The sequence below is a fragment of the Asparagus officinalis genome, chromosome 7 (assembly GCF_001876935.1).
Source record: "Asparagus officinalis chromosome 7, Aspof.V1, whole genome shotgun sequence".
In the NCBI taxonomy this organism is placed as follows: domain Eukaryota; kingdom Viridiplantae; phylum Streptophyta; class Magnoliopsida; order Asparagales; family Asparagaceae; genus Asparagus; species Asparagus officinalis.
In genome coordinates, this window is record NC_033800.1 from 75,535,038 (window position 1) to 75,550,717 (window position 15,680).

General features: G+C 38.2%; 1 protein-coding gene across 1 annotated transcript; it reads left to right on the top strand.

The window, feature by feature from the left end:
* On the top strand, positions 942-11,914 carry LOC109849543 (protein O-glucosyltransferase 1-like; the record flags this gene model as incomplete). Its single annotated transcript, XM_020419386.1, has 5 exons — positions 942-1,381; positions 1,919-2,111; positions 3,489-3,553; positions 10,676-10,886; positions 11,486-11,914. Coding segments are annotated over 5 exons (1,239 nt in total), but the record flags the coding sequence as incomplete, so codon positions are not given.

The following is a 15,680-nucleotide window of genomic DNA, read 5'->3' on the forward strand; positions in this document are numbered from 1 at the left end:
GATGGTTAATATACATCCTAATGGATGTCAACTTTGTAGTTTTTTAGACCCATTCTTGCGAAGAATATAATAAATTCAGAGAAAAACATGTGCACACCAACTTTTCTATTGTCTACTCAGACAACGTCTGATACCATCTAAGAATTTTCTATCAATATAAGAAAGGGACGCTGATCTTATAAGAGTTGAAGAAATGGAGATTTTTTTTTTAATTGGAGTGATAAAGTTGACATCATGGACTAATTTACACAATATAATGGAAGATAACTAGATCTCATCTTGCTCTAAAACTATGTTCTTGATGTGATGGTCAGCTAATTACTTGTAGTTGACCAAGAAGTTCAGGCATCGCAACTCAAGATTCTGAAAGGACTCTACAGGAAAAAAAAAAGAAAAAAAAGAATTGGATCTGAATCCTGTATAGCTAAGTTTTGGTGTACTAAACAAACAGCCTTCTGTATTGTTCATATTGATTCAACTAATTAAAAAATAATGAGCTAGGTAATAAATAATTGTGGTTGATGAATTAATCCAAGTCTATTCATAAGAAAATGATCAGGACCTACATCATATGATGTAACTGCATAATTTATAGGGATGTGTTGATAATTCACTAAATACACGAAGGTTTATTTTATATATAATTGCTTATTTTCTGAAATTTGTTCAAAAAATGTATTTACATTTCATCGATTTTTACTTATACATATGCGTATTTATTTCTGTTCAAGAAAATTATACTTCACAAATTAACCCGCAATATTTTCTTTTTTTTGCAGTTTTTACCCTTCCTCAGCTCAAATGCAATCCTCTCCTCCCCCACACCAAACCCTAACCAAATCATTTACCACCTCCACTGCCCCCAGAACCTCACTGAACCCTTAACCTGTGCCCCTAAACCCTTAACCTCCGCCCCGAACCTCTTATCCCCAACTCCTCCCCCCTCCGCCTCCCCCTCCCCTTCTCAGAGCCCAAAAGACCGAATAAGCCCAAAACCTCCAACTTGCCCGTCGTACTTCCGTTGGATCCACCAAGATCTAAGCCCATGGGCCTCAAAAGGCATCTCAAGGCCCACCCTTCTACGGGCTAAGCCCATGGCTGCTTTCCGGCTGACTGTAATAAAAGGCCGGGCCTATTTGGAAAAGTATCATAACGTGTTTCAAACTAGAGACGTCTTCACGCTGTGGGGGATTTTGCAGTTGTTGAATTTGTACCCTGGCCGGGTCCCGGATTTGGATTTGATGTTTAATTGTGAGGACATGCCGACCGTTAGGGCCCATGATTATTTGGGCCTTAGTGGGCCCCCACCGCCTTTGTTTCGGTATTGTAAGGAGGATGCTACCGTCGATATTGTGTTCCCGGATTGGTCTTTCTGGGGATGGTACGTATTTATATGCACGTGAAAGTTTTGGCTTATCCTTTGTTTATCAGTTTTATGTAGTTTTTTTTCGAAAATGCTAGCCTTGAATAATTTGGTAACTTAATTGCTTTATAGGATCATGTTTAGTATTGAAGCAGGTTAACCATTAGGTGTGGCCATTTGTGTAACTTCCAAACTATTTTACTAGCGCTCACACCCTCCCTTGATTTTGAGGTGTTCATGCTTTAATTTATGCCTTCACATAACATGACGCTTTAGTTTGTTTAAAAAAAATTTGGGCAAAAAGATAATTTATGGTGACATGATTTCCATGCGACATCAAAGTTAACATTAGAAATAATCTCATACGAGTTTCAAAATGTGTAAGTACTAATAAGATAGTTTAAAGGGTACAAATGTTGTACCTCCATAATGCATTGGGGTCTATCTGCAATTAAGCGATTGAGATGTAATACGCAAACACATTTTGTTAGGGCAAAGTGCGATTAACCAAAATTTACGAGGAATATTATGTAGTAAATGTTTCATTTTGTGCAGGCCTGAGATCAATATAAAGCCGTGGGTGACACTGAGCAAAGAGATCAAGGAGGGAAATAAGAAAATAAAGTGGAAAGACAGGGACCACCATGCTTATTGGAAGGGAAATCCTGGTGTGGCGAGAACTAGGCAAGATCTCATGAAGTGCAATGCCAATAAGAACAAAGATTGGAATGCTAGGCTCTATGCTCAGGTTTTATTTGAAATTTTTACATTTTCAGATTTTAACTTTAATAATTCCCTTAAAAACACAGAAACAAATTTTATTTGTAACAATTACAATCTTTAATTACTCAAATTTCATAAAACCATCGCAAACTACTATTCTGTTATCATAGAACCTCCCATGTCCTTTTCCATCCAATTTTGCATCCAAAATAATGATAATGATGATGATGATGATGATGATAGTTTGATGAATTTACCCTTACACATGTTTAAATTTGTTGAACTTTGGGATCAATATTAAAACACCCCAAATTATTTCCCATGTTAACTTTGACACCTGAAAGTGTTTTTCTTTCTTTCTTTCTTTTTTTTTTCCAAAATACCATAAAGTCACTTCATTTTTCACTTTGATACCTCAAAGTTTCATTTTTGCCTAAAAATACCTAAAGTTTAATGAAATTTAACTTTGATACCCATAATTCACCCAAATTTAATTTTGATATCCTAAATTTCAAAAAAAATTAATTATGCTACCCGAAATTCAACAAAATTTAACTTTGATACCCAAAGTCCAACAAAATTAAACCTATATAGAGGTAAAACCACCAAAATATAATTTTTGAATAGAAAATTGGATGAAATGGACTTGATTGGTTATATAGTAACAGAATGATAGAGAGGGGTGGTTTTCTAAAGTTTTAGTCGTTAAGAATGATAGCGTGAGAAATGAAGTGACTTTATGGTATTTTGGCAAAAAATGATGTGACTTTATGGTATTTAATTTTTCACTTAAATACCATAAAAACTTAACTGAAAAGTAGCCTAGGTGGTTGATTGCAACAAAAAATACTACTTTAAATGTGGTTTATGTATAAATTGAAAATGAATTTGGTTTCTATAGAATAACCTTATTTTAAAGTTGGTTTCTATGACAAAAAATCCATTGCATTATATATAGTTATAGTATAAGATATATCACGTGCGAGTAGAGTCTTCTGTACCATACAATTTGGGTAATAAAATGTCTAAACTTTCCCCCTATCCCCACTCTGCAATCTGTAACGCTCAAACAACCACTTTTTCATGTGGATTGTTCTTTTAGAATTTGTGATGTTTTGCCATATCTAATGTAAAATCACTTTAAATTTGGATAGTTTTATATATGTTTTATAAATGGCAGTTCTTAGTTTCATCCAAAAATCACCGTACCCTTCAAGTAGCTAGATTGGAGGAGAATGTCTCCTAACACTAGGTTTGACATTTAAAGGCTTATGAATATTTTGGAGAAAAATGATATTGAAGAGCACATTACCATGCTTAGCATTAGAGTAGGCCTTTCTTGGCCCAGCCCAGTGCAGGATCCATTACTGCTACCCCACTAACTATTGCTGTTCTCATGCAGGATTGGGGCAAAGAGATAAACAAAGGATTCAAAACCTCAGACTTGGCTAGCCAATGCACACACAGGTATGAATAATTTTGTATATTTTGACATTGAAGATTCTGCTTTTCAAATCGAAAATTCATATTAATTGGGGTATCCAACATTGGTCTTTTAAATTCTTCGTATTTTTAAATTAGCCTCAAATCAATGAAATTGCAATTACGTTCCCCAGTTCTTGTATGCTACTACTGTTGTGCGCAGCGGAAATTTCGGCAGCACAACAAGAGAGTTAGGTCGCAATAAGAATTCTCGTTTCACAAAGGAAACAAGAACCAAAAGTAAAATATCTCAACAAAGTGGGATATCAGCTTTTCCTCTCATCACTTCTAGGACTCACCTGTCGAGGGAACCTAAATAAGCTATTACAAATCACACAACCAGCGAGACAACCAATTTTACGTGGTTCGGCAAATTGCATACGTCCACGGGGCAAGGAGGGGGGAGATCTACTATTAGAGAGAGAGAATACAAATAGGGTTTACAATCACACAAATTAAACCCTCACACAAACTCTCAAATTTCTCACAAATATCTCCACCAATGGATGCTCAAAACCCTAACAAAAGCTGCTGTGATTTTTCTCTTCTTCAGCCGAAAACACCTTCGGTTTTCCCCTCTGCTCTTACACCGCCAAAAGAGAACACAACCGACTTTTTTTTTTGCTCTCTTGCACGAACCCTCTTTTGCACAGCCGCCTTTTTGCGTTCTCACCCTCTGCCTGCACGCCCATCTAGGGAACGAATTAGAAGCTATATTTATACCTTCTATTCAGGTGGGCCTTCCGAACTCAGCGAAGTCTCTCGCGAAAAGGGTGGCCCCCACTCACAATTCTCCACCTTGATGAAGTTTTTCCAAAACTGAGCCTACACCAACCAAAACCAAACGTCTCACTTGTTGTGTCCAGTACGAAGTGAAACAACTCATGATAACGGACTCAATCCACAACAAGTTGAGACCCAAATGAGAATGCGAAAAAACTCCAAACGTCGGTATCTACTCACCAAATTGGCTACATCATAAATGACTGTCTATGTATCCTCTTGTTCAAGGAATCAAGCCTTCACGTAGTTCATCCAAATGGCCGTCAATGGCCTCAACAGTCACGAATGTGCAATAAGTTTCGACAATGATCAAACTTGTTGCTCAGAACCACCTTAGTGAGCATATCTGCCGGATTATCCTTCGTGTGGACTTTCACAATCTCCATATCGACATCTTCAAGAACATCCCGAACGAAGTGATAACGAACATCAACGTACTTCGTCCTCGCATGAAAAACCTGATTCTTCGCCACATAGATAGCACTCATGCTATCACAATGAATGGTGACGGACCACTGCGATATACCAAGTTCCTCCAAAAGTCATCGAAGCCAAATAGCCTCGTTCACAGCCTCCGTAACCGTCATATACTCTGCCTCCATCGTAGACAAAGCCACCGTAGACTGTAAGGTGCATCTCCAACACATCGGCGCACGGGTTAAAATAAACACATACTCAATAGTAGACCGGCGCTTATTTAAATCCCCGACATAATCCAAATCAACATAGCTAAAACACAACTGCCCACCTGTAGTGTCCCGCTCATAAACCAAACCAATATTAAGCATACCTCGAATGTACCTCAAAATCCATCTCACGGCGTCCCAATGACCCACTCCTGGATCGTGCACGTATTTCGAAACCATGCTCACCACCTGTGACAAATCCGGTCTCGTACATACCATCGCATACATCAAGCTCCCGACCGCGCTTGCATATGGAGTCTTCGACATCAACTCTCTATCTTCAACTATCTTTGGTGAAAGGTCAGCTGAAAGTTTCAAATGAGAATTTTTTCAAAGGTACACTAACTGGCTTCGTATCCATGCTAACATAAAATCGTTGTAGAACCTTCTTCAAATAAACCACATGTGTTAAACAAATTCTGTCCTTCTTCTTATCTCTGCCGATCTCCATCCCTAAAATGCATTTTGCCTCACCCAAATCCTTCATCTCAAACTCCTTTGAAAGTTGTGCCTTCAACTCATCTATAGCAGATCTGGAAATAGAGGTAACCAACATGTCATCGACATAAAGTAACAAATAGATATATGCACCTCCTTTCAACTTACGAAAATATACAAAAAGATCAAACTGGCTCCGAGTATACGAATGACCAATCATAAAACCATCGAATCATCTATACCACTGTTGAGGAGACTGCTTCAAACCGTATAGCGATTTCTTCAATCTGCAAACCAATTTTTCTTTCCCTGCAACTCAGAATCCCAATGGCTGAGTAATATATATTCTTTCATCAAGATCATCATAAAGAAATACCGTCTTCACATCCAACTGATCTAACTCCAAACCATATTGTGCCACCTAAGCTAGCAAAATCTGAATCAAAGAGTGCTTCACCACCGGAGAGAAAACCTCATTATAGTCAATACATTCCTCCAGTATATAGCCTTTCACAACCAACCTAGCTTTGAACCTCAACGGAGTGCCCTCAATGCCCTCCTTCTTTGTGTATACCCTTTTGTAACCAATCGCCTTCCGTCCCTTTGGAAACTCAACAAACTCCCACGTATCGTTCTTATGAAGAGATTTCTTCTCCTCCTGCATAGCTACCTGCCACGAATTAGCCTCTGAACTATGCTCGGCCTTTCTGAATATAGTAAGCATCATCCCATCGATACTCTCCACCGGAAGTGCATACACAACTGTGTCGGCATACCATGTTAGCATTCATATATCTATCCTCTATCTCCGAACCGTAATAAAATCCTGAACCTGAGCATCTGACCTTCTCTAGTAAAGACCGATTCAGTCTCTCTGCCATCCCATTCTGCTATGGTGTATGACTAACTATGAAGTGTCTCTCTATGCCCTCATCTCGACATAGCTGCAGAAAGGGGTTTGAAGTATATTCACCACCGTTATCGGATCGTAACGTCTTGATCTTTCTCCCAGTCTGCAGTTCCAATCTCTTCTTCCACTCCATAAATATATCTAGGACTTCATTCTTCTTTGTCATGGTGTACACCCAATATCGTCGAGAATAGTCATCAACAAACGTGACGAACCAATATCGACCACCAAGTGATGTCGTCTTGGTAGGACCCCAAATATTTATGTGCACATAGTCTAGAATGCCCCTCGTCTGGTGAATGGCTGTCACGAACTTCACCTTCGTCTTTTTGCCAAGAACACGGTGCTCACTGTTTGGTGGAAAATTTGTAAAAAGACAATGAAAGAATTGAATATTTTATTCTCTCAATCTTGATTACAATTTGAATTTCCGATTACACAAGAGAAGAATTTATCTGGATTCTCCCCTTTGTTTAAATCTGGGTTCTTCACGGTGGCGATAGAGTGCCTCCCTCGAATACTCGCGTCGAGTTTGCTCTCTGTTGACGATCCGAACGTCTTGATTCACTAAAACGGTATCTCCTCCTCACGATTTGACGTTATGGAGAACTTATAAAGAAAGTTTTAAAGAACTCTTGATGAGTTGATAACTCTAAACGAGTTTGAAACTCTATGAAAGAGTTAATTTAACCGAAATCGGTTTGTAAGCTAAGGATGAAGAAAGCTCATGTTGCCGAAGAATGATCTGAGCTCTCCCAAGATAAATGTCATTCTCCCTTAAAGATGATCTATCCAAAAGATCTCTTCTTTGCTGCTGAAAAGAGGATCAATCCCTGAGCCTGAACTCAATTGAGTTTCCCGCTATTTATAGAGGATTAAGGGGTGTAACCGCCCCCTTTATTCCCTCCTAAGTAGGGCTGAATGGGGTGTAACCATCCCCTTAATCTGCTCCCTAAATCATGGAAAAAATAGTTTTGAAATCGTTCAGTTCGTGCTTTGAACGAGTCAAACGCTGAAAAATAGCGTTCAGGGCCCGAAATCTGCGTTTTAGACTTGAAACGCAGAGTTGGGCCTATTTTGGTGGCTGAACACACAGGTCACGTTGTGTTGTAAATCTGAAACGCAGAGTTGGGACGCAGAGATGAACTCCGCATTTTGAGTCTGCGAACTCTGTGTTTTGAGTTGGAGCGTTGGGGATGAACTCTGTGTTTTGACTCTGAAACGTGGGCATGACCTCTGCGTTTTGATGTTGTAACACAGGGATGACCTCTGCATTTTGATGTTGTAACACATGGATGACCTTTGTGTTTTGATAATGAAACGCAGGGATGACCTCTGCATTTTGATGTGAAGAGACCGTCAATTTATGGTCTCTTTTGCTGGAGCGTTGCAAAGATCGTCATCTTGTAATCTTCATCTTGGCTCTTTGAAAATATGAGAGTCGTCAGATTGTAACTCCCGATGTTGATTGTGAAGGCTGTTAAACTAGAGCTTTCATCGGTTGTTGTAAAGGTCATCAGATTGTAACATTCATCGATCTACGTGAAAGTTTTTAATTTGTAGCATTTTGGAAGCCGTCGAATTGTAACTTCCATCATCGGTGTTTGATGGAGATTAGCTATCTGTTATGATTTTTAGACAACCTACACTCACATAACTCAAAATTTTCACTCTTGGCTCCCTTCAATAGTCCCTACTTGCACAGCGCCTGTAGTGACTTCTCACCTGTGTGCTCCAATCTATAATGCCAAAGTCTACTCATGTCCACCTCTGAAATAGCCAAAGCGACCTGGCCAATCTCGGTGCTCCCCTTCAGATAGTATAAATTTTGACTACGAACTCCCTTTATCACCACCAAAGATCCCTTAGTAACCTTTGCTACAGCGTCTTCAAAGGTCACCTTGAATCTTTTTGCCTCCAAAGCTCTAATTGAGATAAGATTATTCTTCAGCTGAGGAACAAATCTTACCTCCTTCAATTCACGAACTACTCCATCGTGCATTCGAATCCGCACAGTACATATCCCACAAATGCCACATGACTGATCATTTTCCATGACTACAACTCCCCCATCGAGCTTCTCAAAAGATGCAAACCAATCTCGCCTAGGGGTCACATGATAGGTAGCACCAGAATCAAGCATCCAATCTGATGCATCAAAGTGGTTCACTTCCGGAGTAATCAGTAGAGAAAAGCTCGAATCATCGGAATCATCGTCTTTCTCAATATTCACCTCATTGGCCTTCGGGCCTTTTTTCCTTGTCATTCTCCTTCTCCTTGAGCTTCGAACAGTCTCTCTTCCAATATCCCTTCTCCTTACAGAATGCACATTGGTTCTTTGCTAATTGGTGGCGGTTTCTTGACTTTGACCTCCATCTATTATCACCTTTCGGATATGGGCTTCTATCTCTCGTCGACAAGACCTCGCCTGAAGTACTAGCACGGAAAGTCTCATTGTCCTTCCTTCTCAAATCATAATTTGTCAATGCATTAATAACTTTACTATAGCTGATAGAAGATCTCCCGTTCAACAAAGTGAGCACAAAGGTGTTATACTCCTCATCCGGTAAGGAGCCCAATAAGATAATAGTCTTGTACTCATTCGAAATCTTCTCATCAACATTCGCTAAGTCCGATAATAACTTCGTATAGTTATTCACATGAACCGCAAACGAGGTGCCTTTGGACATTTAAAATTTGAATAACCTATGCAGCAAGTGCAACCGGTTCTTAACATTCTTCGTAAGGTACTTATTGTTGATAATTTCCCACATCTTCATTGCAGACGTCACCCTAATCACATCATACTTCAACTCCTGTTCTAAACAGGACCTGATCACCCCACAAGCGTTCATATTCATCTTTTCCCATATCGCCTCTTCATATTTTGGTGGTCTCTTATGGACCATGATGGTCTCCTCCAAGTTCTGATCATTAAGCGCATCATGTACGTCGTTCATCCACAAAGCAAAGTTGATTTTACCGTCATACTTTACCACACTAATTTTGATGTTCTGAAAACTAACTTGAACTGTACTCGCCATCAACTTGCTGCTTTCACATTCTTCTCCCATTGCAAACTAACTCCAAGTTGTAGAGAAAAAATCAAACTTTGATAAAAATTAAGAATTACCTAACTGAACCCTAGATCGGATTTCAAATAGATCTCCTGTCCACACGAGGAAAGCGAAATCTCCAACGACAACTCCTAATGCTATCTCCACCAAAGCGTAGAACTCCAAGAACCAAGCTTCACACAAGAATCTTCCTCCACCTAATTCTAAAACCCTAGATCTAAAATCTGGGCTTTGATACCACTTGTTGTGCGCAGCGAAAATTTCAGCAGCACAATAAGAGAGTTAGGTCGCAATAAGAATTCACGTTTCACAAAGGAAACAAGAACCAAAAGTAAAATATCTCAACAAATTAGGATATCAGCTCTTCCTCTCATCAGTTCTAGGACTGACCTGTCGAGGGAACCTAAATAAGCTATTACAAATTACACAACCAGCGAGACAACCAATTTTACGTGGTTCGGCAATTTGCCTACGTCCACGAGGCAAGGAGGGGGGAGATCTACTATTAGAGAGAGAATACAAATAGGGTTTACAATCATACAAATTAAACACTCACACAAATTCTCAAATCTCTCACAAATATCTCCACCAATGGATGCTCAAAACCCTAACAAAAGCCGCTGCGATTTTTCTCTTCTTGAGCCGAAAAACACCTTCAGTTTTCCCCTCTGCTCTTACGCCGCCAAAAGAGAACACAGCCGACTTTTTTTTTTGCTCGCTTGTACGAACCCTCTTTTGCACAACCGCCTTTTTGCGTTCTCACCCTCTGCCTGCATGCCCATCTAGGGCACGAATTAGAAGCTATATTTATAGCTTCTATTCGGGTGGGCCTTCCGAACTCAGCGAAGTCTCATGCGGAAAGGGTGACCCCCACTCACAGCTACTACTACTCTTTGATTAGAGGGCTAATTAAAAACAACTTACACAAGAATTAAGGGTCATGAGAGCAATTTCAATGATTTGGGAGACTAATTCTGAGGCAGTTGGAAACAATTGAGGGGCCTCATAGCAATTTCAAGTATGCGAGAGGCTCATTAAAAAAAACATTAAAGACTTAAAAGGACTCATATCACGAAGAAACTCTTGTTAATATTAATTAGATTGTTACAATTCGTTCTAAATTTAATATTTATCACATCCCTTCTGATTCATTATAATCCACTAAATAATAGATAGTTATGATTTAAAATTTTGATTCTTCTGTTGTTGTAAGGTTCAAGATTTACATAGAAGGAAGGGCGTGGTCAGTGAGCGAGAAATACATTCTGGCGTGTGATTCGCCGACGTTATTCGTCGACACGCGGTTCGATGACTTCTTCACCCGAGGGTTGATGCCGGGGCAGCATTATTTGCCGATACGTGATAATGATAAGTGCAGGTCGATCAAGGCTGCGGTTGACTGGGGCAATGCACATCAAGATAAGGTTTGATGCTTCACAAAACTATCATTAATTGCTTTTATGATTTTAAACGGTAAACTATGGTCAACTTAAATATCATTTATAAATTGGGAGTTTTTCTCTCTCAAGCACATTTTAGTTATTTGTTAGGATCTGGTGAGAAAAGTTTAAAGTTTATGGGAGTTCTCTGAGACATCCCCAAATTTAGCATGTTTAGCAGGATGCAAAAAAAAAATTAGTGGGCTTATCTGCAACACCTTCAAAGTTCATGGGGGTTTTCTCAAATTGAAGTTGAGAGGGCTTTCTCAGATTGAAGTTCAGGCGGGTTTTCTCAACTTGAAAAAGTTTAGGGGGTGATCTGCCAAACCCTCTAAAGTCTGGGGCATTTTTCCTAAAATTAAACCCTGTTTTAAATTCAACGCTGAATTAATCCATGTTTCCTTTTAAAAAAATATATCCAACTGCATCAGATTTATAAAATATAGGAGGAAGCTCAGGACTTTCTTGTGCGTATACAACCTAAGTCATATGTAGTAAGTAGCATTAAGCATGATATGATAATTTTATACACATTTATCTTAAGAATATTATCATTTGTCGCTAAACTATTGACAACTGAACAGGCACAAGCAATTGGGAAGGCGGGAAGCAACTTCATTCAAGAAGAGCTCAAAATTGACTACGTATATGATTACATGCTTCATTTACTAACAGAATACTCAAAACTACTGACGTACAAGCCAACGATTCCCGAAAATGCGGTGGAGTTATGTTTAGAATCAATGGCTTGTAAAGCCCAAGGAAGAGTGAAGGAATTCATGACTGAATCCATGGTGAAATCTCCTCATGATTCCGAACCGTGCACAATGCCTCTACCTTTTGGTACAGATGAGCTCAAGGAGTTGTTAGAGAGGAGAGCTAATGTCACTGCTCAAATTGAGAGATGGGAGTAAAGAAACATTGTAAATGTTTATAGTATGATCAGATATGAATACAGATACAGATATTGTTCTGTTTTTCTGATAAGATACAGTTACAGCGTAGATAAAATATCCGGATCCGAATCTAAATTTTTAGATATTTTTGTCGACCATGGTTACAACAATTTCGGCCTTGAAATTAGTGTCTTAACCGAGTTTATGATCCAAAGATGAAAGATCGAATTTTATGTTCGCAGGTTTGTTGAAAATATTGATAAACTATGCTTTGTGAAATTTTGTTTTCGTATTTGGTTTGCAACCGCATCCATTTTTCTTCCGTAGAATATGTGTCCGTATATTTTGCCAGATATGGATATAAATTTTTCTTACATAATCATTCTCGTACTCATAATTAGAAGACTGATATATATGAATATGATATTTTTCTTCCTTAGTATATGTGTCCATATATTTTTCTAGATATGGATATAAATTTTTCTTACATAATCATTCTCATACTCATAATTAGAAGACTGATATATATATATGAATATGATATGCAATGTGTATCTGATTTGTTTGCCGCCTAAAGTTAGCAACTATTAAGCATATTTTGAAATTGTGGAGGCTTGATTTGATGAGTATTGGAAACGAGCTATAGCACTTACTCTGGTAATTACATTGAAGCATGTAATTGGTTGAAGATCATAAATTTTTTCTGTAGATTTCTAACAGGCTTTTTAGACCGACCTGACATTACATTTCAAATGGGCTCCTAACTAGAGACCATCACCATAGCCCAATAGATGATAAGATAATAGTTTAATTGAAAGATTAAAATTGTTATACGTGTAATTGAATCATTTGTAAGAGATGGAAGGAAAAAAAAAATCTGCAAGTATGTAATGGCTAGTGATGGTGTCAATTTACTTTGCTTTCTAAGGAATCATCATGAGCTCTAGTGGAGTATTACATCGGCCGCAAACATAACAAAAACCAAATTGGACCCTCTTATTGAGATTAGGGAATTAAAATATCGATTTCTAATTATAACAGTTTGATTCTATCTAAATAGTTACTCTTCTTTCCTAATAGAACTAACTAGTGTGCACCCCGTGCAAAACACGGCCTCCATTTTTTAATTTTCGCTACAGTAATTCTGTATATAAATACAGTTTTTTTATAAGTGTTACAGTAATATTTTTTAATGATACAGTATCCCGCTGAGCTACAATAATATGCTATAGTAATGTTTTTAAACGTTACAGCTCACGTTTGCACTCCAATCATAATGCTACAGTTTTTACTGTAACATGAATAGTAAATCTTAGATCCTCTTGTCTGTGCTACAGTAACAATATTACAGTAATTTGCTGTAGTATTTACTTAGTATGAATAGTGAATCTTGGATTCTGCCATTATTATAGCGGAGTAGACTACATAGTACTTCTTGCAAATTGCATTTATTGTTAACGTTTACTTAGAAAAACTACAATTATACATTAAATGAGCAGAAGTATGAATCAGTAGTGATCATGCATATTTTACCATAAAACCTTGGGTTGACAAGGAAGCAACCATTTCTTTTATAACGACTATCCTTAATGGGTGAAATTATACAATGAGGTAGCTTTCATATTGGATGCAGGCATACACTACAACTACCTATCTGATAAGGGAAACAACTGCAAATCTTGGCTTGGAAGTGAAGGATTGTGAGAGAAGGAGGAATATTGGCAACTAAGATAGGAAAGATAACTTGTTTGTCACACAAACTTGTGCAGTTTGTTCAAGTTGGAGGTAGAGAAATAAAGTGAAAGATACATAATGAGCTTTTGACTGTAATGCTTTTTGCTTAAGCCTAGAATTGATGTTGAAGTCCCCTTGACGCTCGAAAAGCATACTAAATTAAGATGATTTATTATGGACTAACTAAGGTTGTGATATTCATACTTTGTAAAAAGTTAATCCAACTCTTGTTTGTCAAATCCATTAAAAAACTCTTGTTTGTTAGAAAATTGCGGTTTACTATATAGAAACAATAAATAAATACTTATTATGCAGAAATTAATTGTATGACGAACAATTCCGATGCGAGTTTCATATAATATAAACCAGTGAATCTTTCTAACAAAAAGATTAAAAATATCCAAATGACTATAAGGAAAGAAAAAACTGAGATAATTTCTCTGAAAAGAGATAATAATATTTTCTTCTCTTCTATTGTTCATCTCCAAATTGAAAAAAAAAAATCTAAATATCACAGTTTTAGTTTTTCTTTGATTTGATTACATGATTCTATATTAATTGGTATGAACTTTGGAGGATTCGTGAGATCAGCAGATGAAAGCAACAAGTTATCTACTCCCTAACTTTGTTTGGCCTTGTAGAGGAGAAAAGGCAATTTTGCCTTCAATGAATAGTCTCACATTGGCTAGTGGAGTGAATAGTAGAGAGTTTGAATTGGTTCTCCTCTCTTTAGGCTTTGAAGGTCCCAAGAAGGGGGTGTTTTGGGCTTTCATTGGTTTGGGCTTTGGCTAACACACACGCCATGCCTTGCCGCGCCGCCCTCCTCGCATGCCATGTTTTGATTTTTTTTCAACTTAATTTTCACGTGGAGAACATGCGTAACGGTTGCGCGGTTTTTGGAGAACATGCAAACGATCGAACGTTGCGCAGAGATTTCTCAATGGCTAAGGGTTTCTCAACCCTATATATACCCCCTCTTACCAGCTCGGAGAACACACGACAACGAAAGTTCTTCTCCCTCTCTCCTGTCTTCAAAACCCGAGAAAAATTCTTAGATTTAGACTTATCCTCTACCAAGTTTACTTTAGTTTTCATTTTAGTCTTGATTTTGAAATTTTGTCTATGCTGATCTTCAATGTGGATAGCCTTTAGGGCTTCAGTTAATGTAAGATCTCCTTTCTAGGGTTGCTGGTATACCAGCTCAATCTCCCCACAACATAAGCTATATCTCTTCTTAGGTTCGGGAATAGCTACATTTTGCTGAGTATAGCCTTTATCTACTAATCTAACTTTATATATATCAATGGAACCATCAGTGAGCTAGTATCTCATCCGATTAGCCCACCGTTTGTAATTAACATCGGTGACCTTCTCAGGTTTGACACTCTTGGAATGATCCATGGAGTCCGGATTGATTGCACTTGATACCACTTTTACAGAAGCAGAATGGTTAAAAGATCTACTCTCTGAACTGTCTTTGGTCCCTAAACCCTCTCCTCCAATTTCTATTCACTTTGATTCTAGATCTACCATAGAGCTTCTGAAGCAAGTGCATGTAAATAAAAAACTTAACAGACATATTCAAATAAGATATAAGTCTGTACAATGTCTGCTAGGCAAAGTTGTGATTCTAGACTTTGTAAAGTCTGGAAAGAATCTTGCTGACCCATTGACTAAGGGTCTATCCAGGAGGGTGGTTCTGGATTCATCGAGGGAGATGAGGTTAAGCTCATAGATGAGATCACTGACAGCAGGAACCCAACCTTTATTTGGAGACGTAGTCCCAATGTAGGTTCAATGTGGTAGAAATAAGCTGGACTAGTGACACACGTGTGGAGCATCGACCTAGATATATTCATATATCATTATAGTAGTATCTTATGCTACCCCTTCTCTATGGTGACGATGCTCTTATGATATAGCTAGGTAGGTTGAGTTTTACTCTTAATAAGTCCAACACATGTATTGTGGAGGGTATGATATCCAACTATAGTATCCTTAGAGGACTTACCTATGTACGTGAGAGGAACCGTGGTGGCCGCGATTGGGGAGGGGGCTGGGCTAACCCCTAGAAACTCTCATGAGTAGGTTATTGTGAGCATGACCTTTAACGCTCAACTCCTTTGCTTAATAGATGAAGACGTATTAT